Source organism: Megalobrama amblycephala, linkage group LG17 (assembly GCF_018812025.1).
Source record: "Megalobrama amblycephala isolate DHTTF-2021 linkage group LG17, ASM1881202v1, whole genome shotgun sequence".
Classification (NCBI taxonomy): domain Eukaryota; kingdom Metazoa; phylum Chordata; class Actinopteri; order Cypriniformes; family Xenocyprididae; genus Megalobrama; species Megalobrama amblycephala.
In genome coordinates this window covers 36,255,299-36,282,592 of record NC_063060.1, presented here as the reverse complement: position 1 = coordinate 36,282,592, position 27,294 = coordinate 36,255,299, and the positions used below count along the sequence as shown (strand labels likewise).

At 35.6% G+C, this 27,294-nt stretch overlaps 2 protein-coding genes across 2 annotated transcripts; both read left to right on the top strand.

Annotated features, from left to right (window-relative positions):
- Positions 1 to 1,208: 1,208 nt before the first annotated feature.
- Positions 1,209 to 3,490, top strand: LOC125251475 (cystatin-like protein). The gene is made up of 4 exons (XM_048164501.1): positions 1,209 to 1,444; positions 1,595 to 1,702; positions 1,822 to 1,887; positions 2,007 to 3,490. The coding sequence occupies exons 1-4, from the start codon at positions 1,274 to 1,276 to the stop codon at positions 2,085 to 2,087; spliced, it is 426 nt and encodes a 141-aa protein (XP_048020458.1). The 5' UTR covers positions 1,209 to 1,273; the 3' UTR covers positions 2,088 to 3,490.
- Positions 3,491 to 6,041: 2,551 nt separating this feature from the next.
- On the top strand, positions 6,042 to 25,368 carry fastk (Fas-activated serine/threonine kinase). The gene is made up of 10 exons (XM_048162924.1): positions 6,042 to 6,695; positions 9,676 to 10,507; positions 13,145 to 13,618; positions 14,457 to 14,605; positions 14,726 to 14,942; positions 18,159 to 18,318; positions 18,403 to 18,494; positions 18,654 to 19,319; positions 19,409 to 19,524; positions 23,717 to 25,368. Exons 2-10 carry the CDS (start codon positions 9,718 to 9,720, stop codon positions 23,801 to 23,803), a joined length of 2,751 nt encoding a protein of 916 aa, XP_048018881.1. The 5' UTR covers positions 6,042 to 6,695; positions 9,676 to 9,717; the 3' UTR covers positions 23,804 to 25,368.
- Positions 25,369 to 27,294: the final 1,926 nt, after the last annotated feature.

Below are 27,294 nucleotides of genomic sequence, written 5' to 3'. Positions count from 1 at the left end.
GCAGTTTTCACAATGCCATCAACTGTTAGTATTTTGACAGTCATTGCGCTTTGATTGACTATATGTTCATGTTGGATAGAAAACTAGTGCTAGTGTTTGACAGAAGGACTCGATTTTGAATCAGGTTTGCTGTGTTTTGATAGAGTTAGTATGTGTTGAAAAAGGTTTTTAGCATTTTGAAATGTAGAGTTTGTGTTTATTTATAATTAACTATTTGGATAATTGTGTGATGTAGGTGTGTTGCTGTGTTAAGAGTTTAGAAAAAGTACTTTAAGTATTGGTAAACGCTTGTTAGCAATTGAAAAAAAAACAATTTAAAAGTAAAAAAACTACAACAACGGAATTGGTTATAGTTTACATCTTTCATACCCAATCATATGTAACTACACCATGTTTATTTCTATAATTAGTTGCTGTATTTAGATAAATGCCTAGTTCTGTCATGAATCTCTAGATGGCGCAGGCTGATGGGTCCTTAACGCAAGCTGATGATATTTACAGCGTTAACTACTGGCACAAGCTGATTGGTTCATGTCGCATCTGCTGCCAATGAGCTTGAGGATAGCAGTTGCAGTGCGCTTTCAGAGTTTGTCTAAAACCCTCCACCTTCCCCAGCTCCACCTGTACAGATCTGCTATGCCATTTGTGCAGCAGCAGCAGGATGTCCTGCATGCTCACAGCAGCATTTCGGCGTATGTATTGGCAGTGGCAATAATCTACGTAGCAGATCTATTCTGCCAAAACCAAATACGTTAACAGTCATATCCATTACCATGCAAACAATCTTCTGAGAGTTGTCATGATAGAACTATAAGTAAGCATTCATAATACAATTTAACCACTTATAATCATTTTACATTAATAATAAGAATGATTCAAGTCCACTGCCCATGTCAAAATAATTCTTCTTATGTTATTATTTATAAGTTCACTGAATGAATAGCAGGATCAACACTGGAGAGACTTTGGCTTTTAAGACTATTTGTTTCAGTAATGCCATGTCTTTACATGAAACAGATAAATCAGAATATTCATACCAAAGTATGTTGAAAATGCATTTATTGACATAAAATTTCTATGACTTGATCTTGAAAGGGTCTTAAATTTATCTTCATAAAACCTGCAGAAGCTCTGTCTTATTTCATCATCCTGGGGAGGGTCTCCACCTACAAAGCAGACCAATCACAGCTGTTGTGTTCAGTGTAGACGTGACACCAGTTACTGCTTCTGACCAGATCAGGCAAACAGTGAAGGACTTCAGTTACTGTGCAAGATGAGAGGTTCACTGTTACTGCTTAGTGCTCTGTTACTGCTGGAGTCCACAGACGGAAATGGATATGATCAACTAAGCCAACATGATACAGACATTATTGACAGAGCAATAAAAGCAGCCAATGAGAGACATGGAAAAACCAAACACCTTGATTTTGACTCCATTATAGCAGTAAGTTATTTAATTCAAATGTTTGTTTTGATTGTTTGTTTTCTGTGCTTATGCATCGGCCTTAAAGTGCTTGATAAAAATATTTAATCATTTCCTACATTTATGGTTTTCATCTTTATGCTTTACCTGTATCTTTCCCCTAAATGACAGAATTATGACAAGCGCATGCTTAATGTGTTATTAAAACCCACCACATGTGACAGGACAGAACCGTTTGTCCATCGGAAAGACTGTAAAATCCGAAATCCAAAGGCTACAGTAAGTATCTACTCACTCTCACAGAAGGATCTTGATTGTCTAAATGCCTATAGGAGTCATTGTAGAATACACTTTTTTTTTTTTAATCTTACAGTTTCACACTGTTCTGTTTTTCTCAGCCTCAAGTTTCTTGCATTGATTGTCGGGGAGAGATGACCTGTTTCCTTCTCAGAGAACAAGAAAAGGTACATCACATATTAGTCACATATTGGGGACAAAGACCTCCTTAATTCACCATCATGATCCAATATTTTTGTTGTCAGGATATTCCTGCATTAAAAGGTTTTATCTGTTCTCATTGCAGATTAAACAGACTGTAGACAAATGTTTGCATCTGAGATTCCATATTACTGGGGATGGAACTGGGATTTCATTGGCAAAATGAGCAACAAACTGGATGTCTGGGATGCATCTGAGAAATAAAAACAATCAATAATCTTTAAAACCAGCCATGAAAAAAAAAAACCACACACACACAAAACAAAATTACTAATGAAATGTACCCTATAATTTTGACCTCTCAGGCCAATTTTCTTTATCTTGAATTTAATTATGAAGATTAATGTGTATTTTTGCTCAATTATCAGTTTTCTCTGTATGTTTCAATGTTATGATGTAATTTTGGGATAAATATGGAAAATACAGTAGCCTTCATTAGTTCACAAGGGACGAGGCGTCGTCCAACTTGAACAGGTCGAAACAGAGACGCCTAGTAAAGTATATTTTGTAGGTGTTTGGGACACCTGGTTTAAAGGTTATAAGCCACAGCTTCAAAGCTATAAAATGGCATCTCAATGTCATGTCTGAATGACAATGTCTGATACTATGTACAGTATCATTTGAAACTCAATTTAAAACTTTTCAAGCAATTTAAAGTAAATCCATTTAAAGCAAAATTTTTCAACTTATTCTGTATACATTCTTTTCATTATATAATATTAACCCAGAAGTTCACGGGAATATGTGACCCTTTTCAAAAATTAATTTATCACACTGCATGACCATTGAAATGAACTAGAGAAATCAAGAAGGATATTAAAAGTAAAAAAAACAATAGCAATGGAATTGGTTATAGTTTACATTTGTACCTTTCATACCCAATCATATGTAACTACACCATGTTTATTTCCATAATTAGTTGCTGTATTTAGATAAATGCCTAGTTCTGTCATGAATCTCTAGATGGCGCAGGCTGATGGGTCCTTAACGCAAGCTGATGATATTCACAGCATTAACTACTGGCACAAGCTGATTGGTTCATGTTGCATCTGCAGCCAATGAGCTTGAGGATAGCAGTCGCAGTGCGCTTTCAGAGTTCGTCTAAAACCCTCCACCTTCCCCAGCTCCACCTGTACAGATCTGTTATGGGTTATTGGTATATGCTATTTGTGCAGCAGCAGCAGGATGTCTTGCATGCACACAGCAGCATTTCGGTGTATGTATTGGCAGTAGCAGTAGCAATAATCTACAACACAGCAATAATCAACAGCAGCAGCGTAGCAGATCTATTCTAGATCTGCTACAAGTACGCATTTATAATACAATTTAACCACTTATAATCATTTTACATTAATAACAAGAACGATTCAAGTCCACTGCCCATGTCGAAATAATTCTTCTTATGTTATAATTTATAAGTTCACTGAATGAATGAATAGCAGGATCAACACTGGAGAGACTTTGGCTTTTAAGACCATTTGTTTCAGTAATGCCATGTCTTTACAAATCATCCCAGAACACACCTTAAAAATAATAAAGTTAAATAATAAAGGCATCTGCTCAAATGTTCGTACAGTCTTTTCTTTTTTGCAGCCTTGCATTTATTTTATGGCAGACTTTTGAAAATGTAGTAGAAAGGTATCATATTTTGAATGAATATAAAAAGTGTGACAGAGAACATCTGTGGTACAATGATATAACAAATGAGAAGAAACGTGGATTTATGCCACTTATTTGGGCAAAATTGTAGTGATATGTTAGTTTTTCTCATTCGCTTTGGTGCATTTCGATCACAACTGAAATTCTACTTGTTCAACCTCCACATCATCTAGTCACTTGTGCACATCATAACAGCAATTTCTCATTCTTTTGAACAAATTGTCAATGCTTTGGTACATTCATGCAACTAATTATGTACAATTGTCTGCTGTTTCCTAAATTATCAATTGCTTATATCATCAAAATGTATTATATTGGTTCTCTTTTGAATAGTCTTTCCCCTCAAAACATCTATAAAATAGTTAAATGCAAAGTGGTTGAACAAGTCATAATGCATCAAGTATATTTTCTATACATTTCTATTAGACTTCTTTTTTTTTGTAAATGTGTCCTGAATTGAATTGTGGAGGTGAATTTTGAATTTCACTAAAGAAGGGAAGTAAATGCAAAGCGTTAGATCAACCAGTGATCAAACAGTTCTCTAAAATAGCTCAAAGGTGCATCTCATGAGGCTTCATTTGGCAAGTATAAATAGACAAAGCTAAACACAGTGTCACAAATTCTGACAATGGAAGAACAACAAGGAAACAAACAGTGTCAGTAGAGGAATAGGGATGTGGTAGAAAGGTACAGAGGCAAAACAGTGGAAGAAGTAGAAGAGGCCAAGACTGTAGACATGTTTCTGATGAAATAAGGCACTATTGTGGACCTTCTCAACTATATTCACTGTATAATGCTATTTTACAGTAGTCCATTTGCATTTTACATTATACAGTAAATATACTTTATAGAGACACACATGTACATATGTACAGTGTATATAGATAGTCGTCTTTTTCTTTATATCGCAATGACATTGTAATGTAATTTGTCGACAGACCAAAAGTAAAAGTGCAACTGTGAATCCTGTCCTGTCTTTTGCAGTCAGTATCCCACATAGAGTAATGTGTAAATTTGTACTGTTGAAATGTGTATGTGCCATACATCTTCTGCATTTTCAATCATTGTTTCAAAATCATAGCCATAGTTTACATATGAAAATACTGACACTGTTATATTGACAACATGACTAAGCATTTTGACTATCTTGTTTGTGAACAATGACAAAAGGACTTGTCATTCTGATGGCTGTGATCTGTTCAGTGACATAAATACTTTTGAGACATGAACTAAGGATTTTGAGCAAGTTACAGGCTTCTGCAGGTAATCCATTGTGTGGTGCTGTTTGTACAAATTATTTTGCACTTACTGATTTGCGAATCTTAAAGCTGCAGTCCGTATGTTTTGTCATCAGTGTGGATACTGTACTTAAGAATCACATATTCTGCATCATGGAAGTATGACCAGAATAAGAATTTCCACCAGAAAATGTCATCTGAACAAGTAAGTAACAAATCTGCCACTTTTGTTCTGACCGACTGAGAAAAAAACATTACAATAAATCGCTCTACAAATGGTGATTAAATGTAACGATCGCTTAGCTCGGATTATGTCAGAGCATGCAAATTATTATTATTGTTACACTTTGTTCTCAAATTGTTAATGTTAACAACATCAGCATTGCGTGACTGTGTATATTTAGTGTGTATTAGTGTTACCTGTAGATTTCAATTTCTATAGCCACTCCGCAGTCTGAAGTCTTTTGCTTTTGACTACGGGTGAATCTCAGTTGTCACTGACTGATGACTGTCATATGGAACTTTTTGGATTACAATCCGCCATCAAAACGATAAGATTAATTATTCCAGCTGCTGTGAGAAAAGGCTATAAATGATCCGCCACATGCAGCATTCTCATGATATTAGCCCACAAGCTGGGACTCATTCTATATGTAAACAGATGTGACGTAATGACGCAAAGACAAATTCATGCTTGAATTTCCCGCGGAAACCTACCAGAACCACTCGAATGATAAAACATTATTACAAGCTTACCGTTGTGAATCGAGCTAAGGTGAGGAGATAGTTTTGAACACTGGCTAGTTATGTACTTGCTCAAAAATTGATTTTGGATCATTTTTAACCAAAAAAAGTTACAGACTGCAGCTTTAAGGATGATTCAAGAAATTAAATAACAGTGTATAATGCTGTATATGACAAAAAGTTAGATAGATAGATAGATAGATAGATAGATAGATAGATAGATAGATAGATAGATATAAGCATATAAGCATATAAATTTTAATCCTGAATGTTAGTTATGATTAATTACAAATTACTTAATGATAGATAGATAGATAGATAGATAGATAGATAGATAGATAGATAGATAGATAGATAGATAGATAGATAGATAGATAGATAGATAGATAGCCTATCACTTTAATTGTGTGATAAAACAAATTATGATATCATAAAAACTATTATTTTGGAAGAGAGAAAAAAACTGTCCGTCAAACACGTGTTTCCGGACTGCCTCTGTTGACTTCCGGAAACATGGCGAACACCGGGGCGGCGGACGACCACTGGCGGAGTGCAAGGGGAGTGTAGCGGAAGGCTGGGCACCCCGAGGTTATCAGGCCCTGACAGACGAGTCCGCCGCGGCGACAGGAGATGAGTCTCGTGAACGAGTCTGTATCGAGATCAAAGAAAGAAAGCGTTCCGATCAGGCAGCTCTACCTTCACCTACTCTGACTTTAGCTGCTGGAGAAGAAGTCGTGCATGTTGATGAAGCCATGTCCTACCGGATCGCACCAGATTCACGCACTGTATTAGCCATATTTTAATACAATTCTCACCGTTTCGGGACACGGAGCAAAACAACCGCTGCTTCAACACGCAGATACTGTGAAATCATCGGGGTAGCAGCTCGTTAGCAGCGCTCAGCTTCCGGGCCTCAACAGATGCTCCATTAATCCTGCTTTTGCAACATGTCAGTCCGCTTAAAGCGTTTGTTAAAGATAAGTTTTTGAACCCACACAGATGTGCAGCACAGTTAGCCGTCGAATCGTTCAGAAACACGAGCAATAATCTTGCCAATGCCACCGACTCCTGCGGGCAAATTCATCCTCCTGACCCTGACCATCCATCCATGCGCCATCCTCTGAGATAAACATGTAAGCCTGCTTTTAACCTCACTAACACGCCAGGTCTTATGGCAGCAACTGTAAGGAAGTCATTTTATGTTTAGTCTGTTTTATAGTGGTCAATTTGTCAAGAAAAATCAAGCTTTTGTGTCACTGTACAGGTACAATGAAACTATTAAAGAGAATGCTAGAAGTTTAAGTCCAGAACTGTTAAAGGAACAGTTCACTGTAAATGAAACAAGTATCTGTCATTATTTACTCTTCGTCTCGTTGTTCCCAAACTGAATTACTTACTTTCTTCTGTAGCACACAAAGTTTAGCGAATGAGAATTGGAGCTGTCAAATTCCAAAAATGATGAAAAAGCATCATTAACGCAGTTCATATAACGATATTCCAAGTCTGTAGACATTACTTCATGGGTTAGTTCAGCCAAAAATGAAAATTCAGTCATTAATTACTCACCCTCATGTCGTTCTACACCCGTAAGACTTTCGTTCATCTTCGGAATGCAAATTAAGATATTTTTGATAAAATCTGATGGCTCAGTGAGGCCTCCATTGCCAGCAAGATATTAACACTTTCAACACCCAGAAAGCTACTAAAGATATATTTAAATCAGCTCATGTGACTACAGTAGTTCAATCTTATTGTTATGAAGCGACGAGAAAACTTTTTGTGCACCAAAAAACAAAATACCGACATTATTCAACAATATCTAGTGATGGGCGATTTCAAAACACTGCTTCATGAAGTTTCGAAGCTTTACGAATCTTTTGTTTCGAATCAGTGGTTCGGAGCGCGTATCGAACTTGATTTCAGTAAATGAGGCTTCATTGTCATATATGTTTCAAAATGTCAGTGGTTCACCACTGGGGGGCGTGACTTTGACAGTTTGACACGCTCCGAACCACTGATTCAAAACAAAAGATTCATAAAGCTTCGAAGCTTCATGAAGCAGTGATTTGAAATCGCCCATAACTAGATATTGTTGAATAAAATTGTTATTTTGTTTTTTGGCCGCACAAAAAGTATTCTCGTCGCTTCATAACATTAAGGTTGAAACACTGTAGTCACATGAACTGTTTTAAATATGTCTTTAGTAGCTTTCTGGGCATCTGAAAGTGTTAATCATCGTTCTGTCAATGCAGGCCTCACTGAGCCATCGGATTTCATCAAACATATCTTAATTTATGGTGTTACGGGTGTGGAATGACATGAGGGTGAGTAATTAATGACAGAATTTTCATTTCGTTTTAACTCTTTCAGTCTTCAGTGTCATGTGATCCTTTATAAATCATTCTAATTTGCTGATTTGTTGCTCTAGAAACATTTCTTATTATTATTAATGTTGAAAACAATTGTGCTGCTGCTCAATGTTTTTTGTGGAAACCGTGATATACATTTCAATTAAAAAAGCATAATTATATGTCTATATTCCAAGTCTAAAGACATACAGTAGCGTTTTGTGAGGAACACTTTAAAGGGTTAGTTCACCCAAAAATGAAAATTCTGTCATTTATTACTTATCCTCATGTCACTCCACACCTGTGAGACCTTCGTTAATCTTCTGAACACAAATTAAGATATTTTTGTTGAAATCCGAGCCCTGCATAGCCAGCAATGACATTTCCTCTCTCAAGATCCATTAATGTACTAAAAACATATTTAAATCGGTTCATGTGAGTTCAATATCTTAATTTGTGTTCTGAAGATTAACAAAGGTCTTACAGGTGTGGAATGACATGAGGGTGAGTAATTAATGACAGAATTTTAATTTCTGGGTGAACTAACCCTTTAAGTTTGAAGTTGTTATTTGCAGAAAATCTTGCTTGACAGCTGTGTGTCACCATTGAGTTCATTGTGTGGAAAATGGCAGCTTGGACATTCCATGCATTTAACAAGGTCAAGTGGGTTTGGAGAGACACAAGGCTGAGAAAATGATGACAGAATTTTTTGGGAGTGAACTGTCTTTTTAAAGGGGACAAATGCAATGGAAATGGCATTCAAATAGTCCAAGAAATGTTATGTTTCTCAAAGGTGACCACTTCCACGGCTGACCAATGATTCGCTCATGGGATCAGTGTTTCCATAGTGACTAGTCCAACCATTGACACACCATCATGAGGCAATAACAGCAGATGCACTTAAAATGTCAGTCTCTATAATGCAATATTCAATATCCAATATTCAGATTACTAGTGCTTGTTTGATATGCATTTTTCAGTGGTTTAGTATATTTGGTCCCTCTGATCCTGTATATGTGATGATTACACTGCTGTTCAAAGGTTTGGGGTTGATAAGATTTTTTAAAAATGGTTTTGAAAGTCTCATATGCTCACCAAGGTTGCATTTATTTGATCAAATGTACAGTAAGAACAGTAATATTGTGAAATATTGCTACAATTTAAATGTTTTAATATATTTTAAAATGTAGTTTATTCCTGTGATGCAAAACTGATTTTCAGCATCATTACTCCAGTCTTCAGTGTCACGTGATCCTTCAGAAATCATTCTAATATGCTGATTTGCTGCTCAAGAAACATTTCTAATTATTAATCTTGTTAATACGTTAATACGTTTTTGCCTTACTGACCCCAAACTTTAGTGTACATCCAAATCTTGCTATACATTTGATCTGTTTTAAAAGTTTTGTATCTGGATCAACCTTATAATTATTGTATTGCTGTGCTATGAAACTTTGTAAACACTTTGAATTTTTAATATTCATAAATATCTTAATTCATAAATGAGGTCTGATTCAGATGTGAGGATGGGATATCCTCTCCTCCGCTCAGCCCCCTGATGGAAAGGGCACATCAGTCTGACAATTCTCAAGTTACCGGCTATTTTTGGAGCACCTCCTGCCTGCTTCATTAAAGTGGAGATGAGTTTCTGAACCATAATGTTGCATTTCACTGTGGTTCAGCACTAAAATCTGCTGTATACAGACTGATAAAATCATTTGGACTATGAAGTGTACTTAATAAAGGATGTGCTTTCTGTTTGTAGGAGTGTTCTCTTGAACTTCCCTCTTGGACCACCCTATATACCATGCTGGGGCTGCCTTTTCGCTTTGGCCTCTTAACCTGCAGGAGATTCTCCTCGCCCCACCAGCCTTCTCGCCTACTGAGTCTAGGTGCTCTTACTAGTATGTACACCACACGCATGTACAGCGGTGGTGGGGGCAAGCCAGGTCGGCGCATCGGCCTGATTGGAGGAGGGCCGCCCATGCTGGAGAACCACCATCATCCACTCCCTCCACATCACCCTCATGTCCATCAGCCTCAGAGCTACCCGCCCGTTTATCAAGCCCGTCTAGATGCCCACCGGCCCCATTACCAGACCCACCAGCACTACCACACGCACCCTCAAGTCACCCACCTCCCCCCTCCGCACTACCAGCCCCATGCGCATTTGCACCACGGCAAGAAGAAGACCTGGAACTTCATCCATGAGAAGATGAGCTACGACACCTTCTTCACCATGAAGCGGCTGATCGATCGATCGCGCACCGTGGATGAAGTTCTCCGCTGGGTCACGCAGAATCCAGGGAAGATCTCGCACAATCATTACCCCATTGCCCTACAGAAGATCGGTCAGCTCCTGGTACTGCAGCAGGCTGGAGGTCAGGCAGGTGGGAGCGGAGCGGGTGGCGGTGGTGGTGGGGTAGCGGGCGAAGGAGCCTTGCCCGCGACCTCTGTCGGAGGTTCGGGGGAGAACACTATACGACAGATTCTGGATAATCAGGATTTTCAGACTCTCTGTGATGCCATTGTCAATGACTGCTCCAAGTTCGACAACTTCAGCATTGTTAACTGCCTTTATGCTGTAGCTGCTCTTGGTGAGTCCTTCACGTTTAGTTCAATGACAATGTAGTCGGGAACTTTTTTATATGTATATTTTGCACTATTATTTAGTTTATTAATTAATTATGCAAATTTGTGACATTGACCATGTTAACCTCAATCCTTAAAGGCTTAGTTCACCCAAAAATGAAATTTCTGTCATTTATTACTTACCCTCATGCCGTTCCACACCTGTAAGACCTTTATTCATCTTCTGAACACAAATTAAGATATTTTAGTTGAAATCCGATGGCTCAGTGAGGCCTCCATAGGAAGCAATGACATTTCCTCTCTCAAGATCCATTAATGTACTAAAAACATATTTAAATCAGTTCATGTGAGTACACTGGTTCAATATTAATATTATAAAGCGGCGAGAATATTTTTGGAGCGCCAAAAAAAACTAAATAACGACTTATTTAGTGATGGCCGATTTCAAAACACTGCTTCAGGAAGCATCGGAGCATAATGAATCAGTGTATCGAATCTGCTGTTCGGAGCGCCAAAGTCACGTGATTTCAGCCGTTGGCAGTTTGACACGCGATCTGAATCATGATTCGACACAATGATTCATCTGTGCTCCGATGCTTCATGAAGCAGTGTTTTGAAATCGGCCATCACTAAATAAGTCGTTATTTTGTTTTTTTTGGCGCTCCAAAAATATTCTCGCCGCTTTATAATATTAATATTGAACCACTGTACTCACATGAACCGATTTAAATATGTTTTTAGTACATTAATGGATCTTGAGAGAGGAAATGTCATTGCTCCCTATGGAGGCCTCACTGAGCCAATTTGTTCCGAAGATTAAGGAAGGTCTTACAGGTGTGGAACGACATGAGGGTGAGTAATAATTGACAGAATTTTCATTTTTGGGTGAACTAACCCTTTAAAAGGTCAGATTTCCTTACTTCCATTTAGCAGAGTTCTGGTCATGGAAAACCTGGAAATATCAGGGACATATTAATTTATGGTGATTTCCAGGCCTAATAAAATGATAAAATTGTTGAAAGTCATTGACAAGCCATGGAACTTTCTATAATAAAAATAATGTTTTTAATTTAAAAGAGGTTATGCTCAGTGCAAAAATACTTTTTTTTTTTGTATTTAAAAGTATTTTTTTAAAATTAAATTAATTGTTATAAATTTATTATATTATATTATTGTTATAATCATTCAAGTAAAGAAAAAGAGAAAAGCCTGTACATATAGAAAAAACTTCAAAAATATATTTAAGAGAAAAGAAGGAGTAAAAAGCATAATCCTTAGTCCTCTAAGGTTTATAATGGTTGTGAATGGGGTGCCACGTTTTAAAACTAAAAAAATGCATCCATCCAAAAAATGCATCCATTCCGGCGGATGACCGCACACAATACTCATGGTTCAAACAAATAGGGCTGGGCAATAAACTGAAGCTCCTCTCAAAATCCTCTGACATTTCTCTTCAAAATTTCTTATTTTTTAGACTTCTAATTCGTGACCAGTGCTTTGTTTTGCTCTCTCCTCTGCGCCTCCGCGTTTGTCATTGCGTCGTGTCAAAGGTTGCTCTTCCGCCCAAAACAACTTGCGCAGTATGTGTACAGTCGTCCGCTGGAAGCTACTTATTTTCATTTATAAAATTTTAAATATGGATATTTTTCTTTAAAAAAAAAAAAAACGCATCACTTTAAAAGGCCTTTATTAACCCACTGGAGCTGTATGGATTACTTTAATTATGGATGGATGCATTTTTGTTGTTGTTGTTTTAAAATGTTGCCCCCCATTCACAACCATTATAAACCTTGGAGGAGCCAGGATATTTTTAAATTTATCTCTGATTGTGTTCGTCTGAAAGAATGTAGTCATATACACCTAGGATGGCTTGAGGGTGAATAAATCATGGGATAATTTTCATTTTTGGGTGAACTATCCCTTTAAGTATTTTACTCATACTAAATGTAGCCTCAAAGATGCACTAGTCCTCAACACCTAAGAGACATGCCAGTGAAAAACAAGAAACAGTTGATTTGTGTGAAGAGCAATCACGTTTATTGAGAACAAGCCACGTCCTCATATATGAAACACCTGCGATTCACCTGCTAATGCATTCCTGTAAAGTAGCTTTGTTTCCAAGATTGGCAAAACACACAAGATATAGTACCTTCAGTGCCCTGTAGATGGCGATATCACTACTTTTGTAGCAGAAATAAACTGCTGCAGAAAAAGTTAGGTGCCATGCAATATGTATATAAATATATTGGATTAAAGAGTGTATATACTTATTCAAAAATGTAGTCAAGTAGAGGGTAAAAGTTGCTAATATCTTTGATACTCAGTACAATTACAAAGTAGCCAAAAAGATACTTATAGTACAGTATAGTACAGTAACTCATTACATTTACTCAAATACTTGACACCTCTGCTGCAAGCACAGTGTATGCTGTTATTCAAGCAAATGTGCACCCAAATTCCAAAGAAAAATCGTTATAAAATGAGAAAAATGTTTTTTGAAATAGTTTTAGCTGAAGTGTAGCATCTGACACTACTGTCACAGCTTGATGTGTCATGTCAGCTATCCACTTACTGTCTATATTTCTAGATCTATAGTTTCACGAACTTCACTTTTGATCGTATGTGTTCTCCATCTCATTTAGGGCTGCCCAGTGACTCTCAGATTGTACAGGTGCTGGAGGAAGAGTCCCAGGCTCGTCTGTCCCAGTTCAACCAAAAGGACATCTCCATGGTTTTCAGCAGCAGCATGAAGCTGCATCCGTCCAGCCAGCATCCCTTGATTGAATCGTGTCTCGCCGGGCTAGAGAAGAACATCGAGCGGGAGCGCCACCCTCAGACGCTCTTCCTCCTGCTCTCCTACTACCGCACTAAGTGGAGAGCGCTGCGGGTGGCGGATGGAGCCTCCCCGGAGCAGCTGGTGGTGAACCGGAAGATCCTGCGGCTGGTGAAGCACACGCTGGCCAGCGTTAGCAGCGTCAGAGACCATGAGATGGCTCTGCTGGATGAGATGCTGTCAGCATGTGCCAGGGAGGCCAGCAACAAGAGCCTCGAGCTTATCTTCAGCTCTCACCTCTTCTACCAGAACAGGCAGGAGAAGTTTGTTAGCAGTCTTGCAGGTAAGTTAATGAGGTAACACTTCAGTATGGGGGACAATTATCACTTTTAACTAGTTGCTTATTAGCTTGCATATTGGCTGTTTATTAGTGCTTATAAAATACATATTAATGCCTTATTCTGCATGACCATATTCTACATCCCTAAATCCTACCCCATACCTAAACTTAACAACTACTACAACTAAAATTAGGAGGTTTTTTTAGGGAAAAATCATAGTTAATAGTAAATATGTGTTTCACATACTGAGGTGTTACCATTAATGATATATATATATATATATCAGAGCCTTGAGGAAATTACTTTTAGATTTATATACCCAGGGGTATTGACCCCATCGGCCCCTGCTAGAAGATTACCATTAGATTTCTCCTTGGATTTCTCCTCATATATTAAAATGTTTGAATAATAAAAGATTATTCACATAAATTTTAGAATTATTTGAAGCGTGAATCCCCTTTTTATATATATATATATATATATATATATATATATATATATATATATATATATATATATATATATATATATATATATATATATATATCATATGTGATGTATTAAAAAGTGATGTAAATTAAAGTGATGTATTAAAAAAATCCATCATAAAATGCAAATGATGGGCTTGTGATAAACAGAATTTTCTGTAATAATTCTAAAATTTATGTGAATAATCTTTTATTATTCAAACATTTTAATATATGAGGAGAAATCCAAGGAGAAATCTAATGGTAATCTTCTAGCAGGGGCCGATGGGGTCAATACCCCTGGGTATATAAATCTAAAAGTAATTTCCTGTTGTGGAGTGAGGCTAATTTTAAATCTTTTTTATCTTTTTAGAGGAGTTGCCTAAAAAGGTTGATAGCATCACGCCTTACACCATGGCCCTCATTGCCAAGTACATCGCTCGCCATCGTCTCAGAGAAACACGCTTGCTAGACACTATCGCTGACTTCTTGGTCAAGAAGGGTGAATACCTGGACAGCAAGGTTTGGCAAATTGTTTCAGTACTAAGGAGTTGTTTATTTATTTCCTTTTTTTATGTAACTCTATATAATGAGAGGAGTATCGTATTTAACTTTTCCTCTTTCAATGTTTCCTCTGTCTAGGTGATCCAGAAGCTTGTCTTCCCATTCAGTCGTATGAGTTATCGGCCGGCTAATGAGACTCAATTTTTTTCCAAGCTCGAGATGGTGCTTGAACTCAAGGCTCTGAGCTCTCCACTGGCAACTGTCAACATCCTCATGTCCTTGTTCCAGCTGGGGCATTTTCCTGGGCTTGTTCTTCATCGTGTCTTCTCTCCATCGTTCATCAGCAATGTCACAAGTAAGTTGGAGTTTGTCATTACAAAATTTGACAAAATCACACCAGAACTTTCAAATCTGCGTTGGCGCTGCCGCTGACCCAGAGAGAGCAGTTGTCAAGTGTAAGTATGAAAAAGCTTCACAGTCTTTTCAGCCACATGCTAGTATCATCATTTCTGTGTTACAAATATATTTATATTATCACAGAAGTTTTGGGATAAAAGTTTACAGGTGCTGGTCATATAATTAGAATATCATCAAAAAGTTGATTTATTTCACTAATTTCATTCAAAAAGTGAAACTTGTATATTATATTCATTCATTACACACAGACTGATATATTTCAAATGTTTATTTTTTTTTATTTTGATGATTATAACTGACAACTAAGGAAAATCCCAAATTCAGTATCTCAGAAAATTAGAATATTACTTAAGACCAATACAAAGAAAGGATTTTTAGAAATCTTGGCCAACTGAAAAGTATGAACATGAAAAGTATGAGCATGTACAGCACTCAATACTTAGTTGGGGCTCCTTTTGCCTGAATTACTGCAGCAATGCGGCGTGGCATGGAGTCGATCAGTCTGTGGTACTGCTCAGGTGTTATGAGAGCCCAAGTTGCTCTGATAGTGGCCTTCAGCTCTTCTGCATTGTTGGGTCTGGCATATCGCATCTTCCTCTTCACAATACCCCATAGATTTTCTATGGGGTTAAGGTCAGGCGAGTTTGCTGGCCAATTAAGAACAGGGATACCATGGTCCTTAAACCAGGTACTGGTAGCTTTGGCACTGTGTGCAGGTGCCAAGTCCTGTTGTAAAATGAAATCAGCATCTCTATAAAGTTGGTCAGCAGCAGGAAGCATGAAGTGCTCTAAAACTTCCTGGTATACGGCTGCGTTGACCTTGGACCTCAGAAAACACAGTGGACCAACACCAGCAGATGACATGGCACCCAAAACCATCACTGACTGTGGAAACTTTACACTGGACCTAAAGTAACGTGGATTGAGTGCCTCTCCTCTCTTCCTCCAGACTCTGGGACCCTGATCTCCAAAGGAAATGCAAAATTTACTTTCATCAGAGAACATAACTTTGGACCACTCAGCAGCAGTCCAGTCCTTTTTGTCTTTAGACGCTTCTGACGCTGTCTGTTGTTCAAGAGTGGCTTGACACAAGGAATGCGACAGCTGAAACCCATGTCTTGCACACATCTGTGCGTAGTGGTTCTTGAAGCACTGACTCCAGCTGCAGTCCACTCTTTGTGAATCTCCCCCCACATTTTTGAATGGGTTTTGTTTCACAATCCTCTCCAGGGTGCGGTTATCCCTATTGCTTGTACACTTTTTTCTATCACATCTTTTCCATCCCTTCGCCTCTCTATTAATGTGCTTGGACACAGAGCTCTGTGAACAGCCAGCCTCTTTTGCAATGGCCTTTTGTGTCTCGCCCTCATGCAAGGTGTCAATGGTCGTCTTTTGGACAACTGTCAAGTCAGCAGTCTTCCCCATGATTGTGTAGCCTACAGAACTAGACTGAGAGACTATTTAAAGGTTTTGAGTTAATTAGCTGATTAGAGTGTGGCACCAGGTGTCTTTTCACCTTTTCACAATATTCTAATTTTCTGAGACACTGAATTTGGGATTTTCTTTAGTTGTCAGTTATAATCATCAAAATTAAAAGAAATAAACATTTGAAATATAACAGTCTGTGTGTAATGAATGAATATATTATACAAGTTTCACTTTTTGAATGGAATTAGTGAAATAAATCAACTTTTTGATGATATTCTAATTATATGACCAGCACCTGTATATTTCAGATATTAACACTGATGTCTACAGAAAGCGATCGAAATAGAGCAAATCACCTTTTGAAATTAACTTGACGCTTCAAAAAGCTTCATAATTACACCATTATGTGGCGACAAGTGACTGTTAAAAAACATATTTTTCATCTAATCATTCATTCAAAAGACTCATTCAAAACACTGATTCATCCAGGAATTAAACAAGTGAAGTATTTATGAGTGAGTCATTGAATCATTCATTCAACCCGATTTAAAAAAAAAAAAAAAAAAAAAAAAAAAAAAAAAATTAAATATTTTTAATATTTTTAAATAGACTGATTTAATTAACATTTGTCAGAACCTCTAGTAAATTACATGTTATTTTGTTTTGTTTTTTGTTCACCATCTCTATTTGAAAAAAAAAAAAAAAAAAAAGCATGATTCTCAGTTTATCCAGAATCATGCAGCTCTAGTCATTACTGAATGCTTGTTTTGAAAGCAAGCTAACTGGCATGTTTGTGCAGTGCTAAGACGACCAGCACTTGTCTCTTGAGAAGATAAAATAGCCAGGCCTTATGTACTCAGATGGTTCATGGCTTCATATTTGTTTTTAAATGTTTTATTTATAACATCGTAGTCACCCATAAGTAAACACCGAAACTATCTTGGACCAGTATACACTCATGCAAACACATCATAGGGAACAGAAATCAATGGTGACCTCTGCTGGCGGATTTATTTCTTTATAAACATTAAAAAATGATTTCCACAAAGGATAAAGAATGTCTAGGTCCCCAAATTTCATGTGAAATTTAAAGAAAGCCTACTGTGAAAACAACTAAAGCTCTTTCTTTTTTTTTTTTCATGGAAAATAAAAAAAAATTGTTCTGTAAAGTAATAAAAATTGTAGTTTAATTGATAACTTGTAAAGCATTTATGCATCATGGCAGTAATTGCTGCACTGAATTTAATTTATACACTTCCATTCAAACCCATTCAAATTCCATTTTTTGTTTAAATATATTTTAAAATGTAATTTATTACTGTGATGGAAAAGCTGAATTTTCAGCAGCCGTTACTTTAGTCTTCAGTGTCACGTGATCCTTCGGAAATCATTCTAATATGCTGATTTGGTGCTCAGGAAACATTTCTACTTATGTGAAAACAGTCGTGCTGCTTTTTGTGGAAATACTGACTTTTTTTCATGATTCTTTGATGAATAGAAAGTTCAAAAGAACAGCAATTATTTGAAATACATTTTTTTGTCATACTGTAGAAGTCTTTACTTTAACATTTGATCAATTTCAATGGATTTTTTCTTTTCTTTTATTATTTTGGAGTGAAATATCACTCAGACACCCATGTTTTTGGCAGGACTGTAGAGTGGAGAAGTCACTTTCCTCTCTGCAGAAAAGTTTGAGCTTAATTCTGTTGTATCTTTTTCCATGTAGACAGCCCGTACGCCCTAATCGTACGTCGGTACCTTTCACTACTGGATGCAGCCGTAGAGCTGGAATACAGGGACTACACTGGACCTCGCCTTCAGGACACCCACAAAGTGCTCATGTTTGACCACGCTTTAACTGCAGATGAGGTGAACCGCAAATACAGGTAAGTGACTTTAGAAGTCTGCCTGAAATCCATTAGAGAAGTGCCACAAAATTGTCCAGGTAACAGTGAGTGTTTATGTTTCAGTTATAAAGGTCTGGTTGCAGAGGCACTCCGGCAGCTTGTTGGCGAGCACGGCTACAAACAAGATGAAGTTCTCGCACCAGGATATTACACAGGTGATTTTTTACTTTTATTTTTTTATTTTATTTAGCTTTTGACAAATTGCTTTAGTTCCTCTTTTGCCCTTTTGGATAAAAGCTAAATGCATAAATTTGTGCCACAAACTACATGTGCATTTTTGTAAAAAATTCATGTGCCATTTTCTCTCATGGCAGATTTCCTGCTGTGGATCGACAGCACAGGCCGTGTCCTCCCCATCAGAACAGGCACACCAGCAGCAACATTAGCAGCAGGATCGACCCCGTGTGTAGTACTGAACCTTAAATCTCCAGATGGGTCCGGCTCAGTCACGGCCCTCACTACTGACTTCCAGAAGTTCTCTCCCTTTGCCCCGTCACTGGAGGAAGGGGCTGACAAACAAGCCGGAGAGGAGCCTGCCTTCCTCTCTGCTCACATGCGTCCTCCAGCAGTGGCAGGATCTCAAAGGGTCGGCCCTAATGGAACGGTCTCGCTGGACTACAACCCATATTACACCACTTCAGATTATTACTCGACTCTAGCCAAGGAACACTCTCTGGAGAGCCAGGACAGCTCCACCCTCAGTAGCCCCTCAGACTGCCTGACCCAGACAGGACCCTCCGTTCCAGGGACGGTTGCACCGCAAGACTCCCTGTTCCAGTTCTCCATTGGAAAAATCCTGGAGGATGAGGGGGGTGCTGCGTCAGGAGCGAACACGGGGCCGGACTGTGAGATCGCTACTTTTTACGAAAGCGTGTCGTACCCAGAAGGAGGTGAGAGTGATGTGGTGGTCGGTTCTCCACTGCAGCTTCACAACACTGACAACCCTGAAGCTGACCGGACCACAGGAGAGCAGGTGAAGAGGTCAGTCCTTCCTGAATCATTCAAACTAGGTGTCCAATGTCTTGCTTGTCATCTTTAACACATTCTTTCTGTCCTTCCTCATATGCAGGGTTAATTATGTCTGTGAATGATAAATGGCATTATTGCCATAACTCTGACGTGCTGGTCGGATCCAGGGCCATGAGAGATCGTCACCTGCAGTTACTGGGCTACATCATACTACAGGTGAACACTGAACAGTTTATATGATTTATTTAGTTATTAATTCTAATTAACTCTTGCTGTGATATGCTGTCGTTTATTTAAAATGGTAGAAATGAATTTTAATATCATTTTAATATTCTTAATTTGAATAGCATAATGGACAATGCTGTTCAAAAGTTTGGGATCAGTAAGATTTTTAATGTTTTTAAAAGAAGTCTCTTCTGCTCACCAAGGCTGAATTTATTTGATTTAAACAAACAAACAAACAAACAAACAAACAAACAGTAATATTGTGAAATATTATTACAATTTAAAAGAACTGTTTTCTGTCTGAATATTTTTTAAATGTAATTTATTCCTGTGATGCAAATCTGAATTTTCAGCATCATTACTCCAGCCTTCAGTGTCACATGATCCTTCAGAAATCATTGTAAAAAGCTGATTTAGTGCTCAAGAAACATTTATTATTTTTATTTATTATGTTGAAAACAGTTGTGTGCAATTTTTTTTTTTACAGGATTCTTTGATGAATAAAAAGTATTTAAAGAAAGAACAGCATTTATTTAAAATAGAATAATTTGTAACATTATAAATGTCTTTAATGTCACTTTTGATCAATTTAATGCATCCTTGCTGAATAAAAGTAATAATCTCTTCAATTTTCTTTAAAAAAATAAATAAAAAATTCTAACTGACCCCAATTTTTTGAATGGTAGTGTATCATCTATTCAGCTTTGATCACAGGAATAAATTACATATTAAAATATATTCAAATAGAAAAGAGTTCTTTTAAATCGTAATAATATTTCACTATATTACTGTTTTTACTGTATTTTTAATCAAATAAATGCAGCCTTGGTGAGCATAAGAGATTTTCTATTAAAAACAGTAAAAATCTTGCTGATCCCAAACTTATGAACTGCAGTATTTTTTTTTTTGTGTTATGGGGAATATTATAAATCTGTAATCAAAATCTAATGATCTAATTTCCTATAAAAAAATAAAATGCTATACTAAAATCAATACTTGTAGTCAGTCAGCACATTAAAATACATATTAAGACTGTTGTTATTCTAAAAAAAATCTGTTTGAATGGGCAAAATATTAGTAGGATTTAAAAAAGAGATTTATCTCGAGATTAAAGTTGTTAAATTTCAAGAAAAAACTCGTTAAATTTCAAGAAAAAAGTCGTTAAATTTCAAGAAAAAAGTCGAGATAAAATGTTGAGAATAAACTCGTTAAATTTCGAGAAAAAAGTTGAGATAAAATGTTGAGAATAAAGTCATTAAATTACGAGAAAAAAGTCGTTAGATTATGGAAACAAATTCTTTAAATTGAGGAAAAAGTCATTAAATTTCGAGAAAAAAAGTCGAGATAAAATGTTGAGAATAAAGTCATTAAATTACGAGAAAAAAGTCGTTAGATTATGGAAACAAATTCTTTAAATTGAGGAAAAAGTCATTAAATTTCGAGAAAAAAAGTCGAGATAAAATGTTGAGAATAAAGTCATTAAATTACGAGAAAAAAGTCGTTAGATTGTTGTTATTCTAAAAAAAATCTGTTTGAATGGGCAAAATATTAGTAGGATTTAAAAAAGAGATTTATCTCGAGATTAAAGTTGTTAAATTTCAAGAAAAAACTCGTTAAATTTCGAGAAAAACGTCGTTAAATTTCAAGAAAAAAGTCGAGATAAAATGTTGAGAATAAACTCGTTAAATTTCGAGAAAAAAGTTGAGATAAAATGTTGAGAATAAAGTCATTAAATTACGAGAAAAAAGTCGTTAGATTATGGAAACAAATTCTTTAAATTGAGGAAAAAGTCATTAAATTTCGAGAAAAAAAGTCGAGATAAAATGTTGAGAATAAAGTCATTAAATTACGAGAAAAAAGTCGTTAGATTATGGAAACAAATTCTTTAAATTGAGGAAAAAGTCGTTAAATTTCGAGAAAAAAGTCGAGATAAAATGTTGAGAATAAAGTCATTAAATTACGAGAAAAAAGTCGTTAGATTATGGAAACAAATTCTTTAAATTGAGGAAAAAGTCATTAAATTTCGAGAAAAAAGTCGAGATAAAATGTTGAGAATAAAGTCATTAAATTACGAGAAAAAAGTCGTTAGATTATGGAAACAAATTCTTTAAATTGAGGAAAAAGTCGTTAAATTTCGAGAAAAAAAGTCGAGATAAAATGTTGAGAATATAGTCATTAAATTACGAGAAAAAAGTTGTTAAATTATGAGAACAAATTCATTAAATTATGAGGAAAAAGTTGTTAAATTAAAAAAAAAAGTTGAGATAAAATGTTGAGAATAAAGTCATTAAATTACGAGAAAAAAGTTGTTAAATTATGAGAACAAATTCATTAAATTATGAGGAAAAAGTTGTTAAATTAAAAAAAAAAAGTTGAGATAAAATGTTGAGAATAAAGTCATTAAATTACGAGAAAAAAGTCGTTAGATTATGGGAACAAATTCTTTAAATTGAGGAAAAAGTCGTTAAATTTCGAGAAAAAAAGTCGAGATAAAATGTTGAGAATAAAGTCATTAAATTACGAGAAAAAAGTCGTTAGATTATGGAAACAAATTCTTTAAATTGAGGAAAAAGTCATAAAATTTCGAGAAAAAAAGTCGAGATAAAATGTTGAGAATAAAGTCATTAAATTACGAGAAAAAAGTCGTTAGATTATGGGAACAAATTCTTTAAATTGAGGAAAAAGTCGTTAAATTTTGAGAAAAAAAGTCGAGATAAAATGTTGAGAATAAAGTCATTAAATTACGAGAAAAAAGTTGTTAAATTATGAGAACAAATTCTAATTTAACGAATTTGTTCTCATAATGTAACGCCTCTTTTTGTCATAATTTAACGAATTTGTTCTTGTAATTTAACGACTTTTTTTGTCATAATTTAACGAATTTGTTCTTGTAATTTAATGATTTTTTCTCGTAATTTAATGACTTTATTCTCAACATTTTATTTCAACTTTTTTCTCAAAATTTTACGAGTTTTTTCTCGAAATTTAACAACTTTAATCTCGAGATTGTTTTATTTATTTTTTTTATTGCTTGGCCCTAATCCTCTTCCGTAAGATATTAATACTTACATTCAGGATGCATTAAAATGGTCAAAAGGTGTCAGTAAAGACATTTGTAATGTTACAGAAGATTTCTATTGCAAATAAATGCTGTTCTTTTGAATTTTCTATTCATCAATGAATCCTGAAAAAGTTTATGGTTGGTTTCCACAAAAATATTAAGCTGCACATCTGTTTTCAACATTGATAATAAGAAAAAATGTTTCTTAAGCACCAAGTCATCATATCAGAATGATTTCTGAAGGATCATGTGACACTGAAGACTGGAGTAATGATGCTGAAAATTCAGCTTTGCCATTACATAACATACGTGACATTAAAATAGAAAACAGTTCTTTTAAATTGTAATAATATTTCACAATATTACTGTTTTTACTGTATTCTTGATTAAATAAATGCACCTTACTCACCCCAAACTTTTGAACTGTAGTTCAACTTTTGAACTTTCTAAGAAGGCTATAACTTTAAAGGGATAGTTCACCCAAAAGTGACTCACCCTCGTGTCGTTCCACATCCATAAGACCTTTGTTCATCTTCGGAACACAAATTAGATCTTTTTGAGGAAGTCAGAGAGGTTTCTGTCCATCCATAGAGATCCAACACAACTACCACTCCAAGGTCCAGAAAGATAGGAAAAACATCATTAAAGTACTTCATATGACTCCAGTGGTTTAAACTCAATTTTATGAAGCGCAAACAAAGCACTCGCATCGCTTCAAAAAACTGAGGTTAAACCACTGGAGTCACATGAAGTACTTTAATGATGTTTTTCCTATCTTTCTGGACCTTGAAAGTGGTAGTTGTGTTCATCAAAAATATCTTAATTTGTGTTCTGAAGATGAACGAAGATCTTACGGATGTGATGAGGGTGAGTAATTAATGACAGAAATTTTCATTTTGGGTGAACTAACCCTTTAAGTCCTTACATGTATCATGTAAAAGTTAAAAACAATTACAAAAACTAAGTATAGAGGTACCATGATGCAGTTATGGTATCAGATGGTAGTACTACTGATATTGAATATTTACCACTTATAAACATGTTACACCAATGTATTGAAAAAAATAACCCATGATTTTACCTTGCTAATGAATGCAGAATTTCTCTGTGCTTTTATTGTAGTTGCCCTATCTGGAGTTGGAGAAGCTGAATGGGATTGAGGAAGTGAAGCAGTACCTACACAAAAAGCTGCTGGAGGTTCCTTTATGACGACATAAATGGAGCGAGTGTGTGTTCATGTGCTTCAGAGAGCATGTGCGACTTCGCGTTTTCAAGAGGTTTTGTTGTTTTCAGAAAGACTATGGTGTATGTATGTGTCTGTGTGTGTGTATGTGAGCGTCTGTATGTGCGTTTGTACACACAGGATGTGAACAGTCCTTGTTTTCAGGACAAAACATCAGTTGACACAAGGAATCTGGGTGGGTGTTATCGTCATTCTTTAATTATACAGAGGTTTCCTCTGGGCAAAATTCAAAAAGGTAAATGTAGTAAGTCTAACTGTGCCTGGAAAACAGCTTATTCAACTTCATCAAGCATACAATACTTCCCTCGGTGAGTGATCAAGGACCATTTCATTCTCAATGAACGGTATATTCAGCAGCACTTCTGAAGTGTTTTATATTTTGTCCAGAGTGAGTGTTTTTGGTATATATTCGGGGGTGAGAGGAGCGGGTGGTTTATTATTTCATATTCCCCAGCGTTTTATTTTTGTTTTTGATGGTGTTCCCACATCCACTTTCATGTCCTCGCGGTTATTTTGGTGTGTTTAGGTGCGGGCTTGGAAGTAGGCAATAATATTGTCTTTTGGGGCAAGTATAAGGACTATAGTATATTTTATGGATGTGGACACAAGTGTGCAGAGGTCTGGTGATGAGCCACAGCTCTTTGTATGTCAGATGCTGCCACCACAGCCACTGCTGCTCTTTGGTTTTAAACCTAAAAGAATTGAGGGTTTGGGGATAAATATGGACATATATATTAAGAAATAAGTGGAAATGCTTATGATGTGAACTGTATGGAGATACAGAAGAGAAGAGATGGAATGTACAAGAATTATTATATGCAGGAATGGGTTATGTTTATATATTTTATTTTCTCAAAATGACTGACGCTTTGGTGTCATGCGAGGGGGAAAAGCAATGCACAAAGTTGACTGCAGGATAGTTATTAAATAATGTTTTCATCTCCCATGTGGAGAATGTTGCATTTTTAGATTGTGCCTTTAGCGTATGGATCTGTCCTCATTGTAATGTTCAGATAAATTCTAAACTAAAAGACAAGTTAGCTGCAATTAAAAAAAATAATGTTAATTTAATCATTAAAAAGAAGGGAATCCAGTTGGATTTGTCACATTCATTTTTTTGTCACAGTGACTGGCAACAATCAAGTGTGATATTTAAGTATTATCATAATCTATTTTACTAAGTACAAAATAAGTTTTGCATAGTTCATTTTAACTAAAGCCATGAGGGTTTGTTAAATCAAGGCCTTGCTTGCATCTACATGAATATGAAAAGCATAAAGATCCTAAAGTCAGAACTTAATATGGAAGAAGTATTTTGTGCGAGTCAACCATATACCACTTTATCTGTGTGCATTTGCTTTGCTCTTTCTTTAGAGGGAAAGATAATTTATTATGGGAAGTGAATGTCTGTGTGAGTGAATGTCTGTGTGTCAGGTAGCAGGTGGGGAAATGGATCGAAATGTCTGTTTATATATACATATTAAAATGTCTATATAAAAAAACGATTATTAAAAATGAAAAAGCAGAAAAATTTGTCTTGAATTTTTCTTTTTCTTCCCTCCAAACTAGGAAGAGATCCTTTAAAATTTTCTCTGCTTAGTTCGAACCGATATGCAGTGTTATTTTAATACACTATATATATATATACATACAGTACAGTCCAAAAGTTTGGAACCACTAAGATTTTTAATGTTTTTAAAAGAAGTTTCGTCTGATCACCAAGGCTACATTTATTTAATTAAAAATACAGTAAAAAACAGTAATATTGTGAAATATTATTACAATTTAAAATAACTGTTTTCTATTTGAATATATTTCCAGAGGTAATTTATTCCTGTGACGGCAAAGCTGAATTTTCAGCATCATTACTCCAGTCTTCAGTGTCACATGATCCTTCAGAAATCATTCTAATATGCTGATCATCTGCTCAAGAAACATTTAATGTGTACAGTTGTACAAAATATTTGTGTACAATATTTTTTTTCAGGATTATTTGATGAATAGAAAGTTCAAAAGAACAGTTATTATCTGAAATCTAATCTTTTGTAACATTATAAATGTCTTTACTGCCACTTTTGATTGATTTAATGCATCCTTGCTGAATAAAAGTATTCATTTCTTTAATTTCTTTTCAAAAAAATAAAAATAAAAATTCTTACTGACCCCAAACTTTTGAACGGTAGTGTATAATGCTACAGAAGCTTTGTATTTCAGATAAATGCTGTTCTTTTGAACTTTCTATTCATCAAGGACTCCTGAAAAAAAAAGTACAAAACTGTTTTCAACATTGAAAATAATCATAAATGTTTATTGAGCAGCAAATCAGCATATTAGAATGATTTCTGAAGGATCATGTGACACTGAAGACTGGAGTAACGATGCTGAAAATTCAGCTTTGCATCACAGGAATAAATTATTTTGTCAAATATATTTAAATAGTACACAGTTATTTTAAATTGTAATAATATTTCACAATATTACTGTTTTTTACTGTATTTTTAATTAAATAAATGTAGCCTTGGTGAGCAGACGAAACTTCTTTTAAAAACATTAAAAATCTTAGTGGTTCCAAACTTTTGGACTGTACTGTGTATATATATATAAAATTGTAAAATTTATTTCTGTTTTAGTTTTAATATTTGTAGTGCTTTAACGTAAAGCCTCCATGAAATCAAAAATGAACTTTTTATTTTTATGGAATATTGCCTCATTTATTATAAATTATAAACTCTGCAATTCTTTACTTTAAGGGTTCACCCAAAAATGAAATTTCTGTCATTAATTACTCACCCGCATGCCATTCTACACTTTCAAAGTCCAGAAAGGTACTAAAGAAAACATTAAAACTGTCGACGTGACTGCAGTGGTTCAACCTTAATTTTTTGAAGTGATGAGAATACTTTTTGTACGTAAAAAACAAAAAATAATGACTTTATTCAACAATCTCTTCTCTTCCCTGTCATTATCCTTATGCAGGTAACACAGTAAGCACAGTGCAGGCTTCTGTGTTTATGTCCGAATGCTGGCTTAGTATTGGCCAAAGCTGGGGCCGGTTGCATAAACCACTTAGACTAGTCTTAAAAGTTAAGACACTAATGTTTTTCTTGAAGAGTGGTCCTAATTTTTAAAAGTCTCTTATATAAAAAGGTAGACTGGTGTAATTTGAATTAGAAAAATAACATTGATTACCCCTTGGTTAACTGCAAGTTGGTCAAACTAGTTCTTAAGACACAGTCTTAATATAGTGACTAAGTTTATGCAACTGGCCCTGATCACATGAGTGTCACGATGCATGCGAGTGATTCTGACGCAGGAGCCGGCCAATAATGAGTTGGTGTTCTGACGTAGAACCAGGAAGCGCTGGACGTAAACAACATATGAGAATGACACAGAAGAGATGAGATTGTTAAATAAAGTCATTATTTAGTAATTAGTAATTAATGACAGAATATTCATT

Coding starts and splice junctions, on each gene's coding strand:
- fastk (XM_048162924.1), top strand. CDS start 9,718: ATGCTGGGGCTGCCTTTTCGCTTTGGCCTCTTAACCTGCAGGAGATTC. Junction 14,943..18,158: donor GTTCATCAGCAATGTCACAA/GTAAGTTGGAGT, acceptor TTTTCCATGTAG/ACAGCCCGTACGCCCTAATC. Junction 18,319..18,402: donor GAGGTGAACCGCAAATACAG/GTAAGTGACTTT, acceptor TTTATGTTTCAG/TTATAAAGGTCTGGTTGCAG.
- LOC125251475 (XM_048164501.1), top strand. CDS start 1,274: ATGAGAGGTTCACTGTTACTGCTTAGTGCTCTGTTACTGCTGGAGTCC. Junction 1,445..1,594: donor ATTTTGACTCCATTATAGCA/GTAAGTTATTTA, acceptor CCTAAATGACAG/AATTATGACAAGCGCATGCT. Junction 1,888..2,006: donor TTCTCAGAGAACAAGAAAAG/GTACATCACATA, acceptor TTCTCATTGCAG/ATTAAACAGACTGTAGACAA.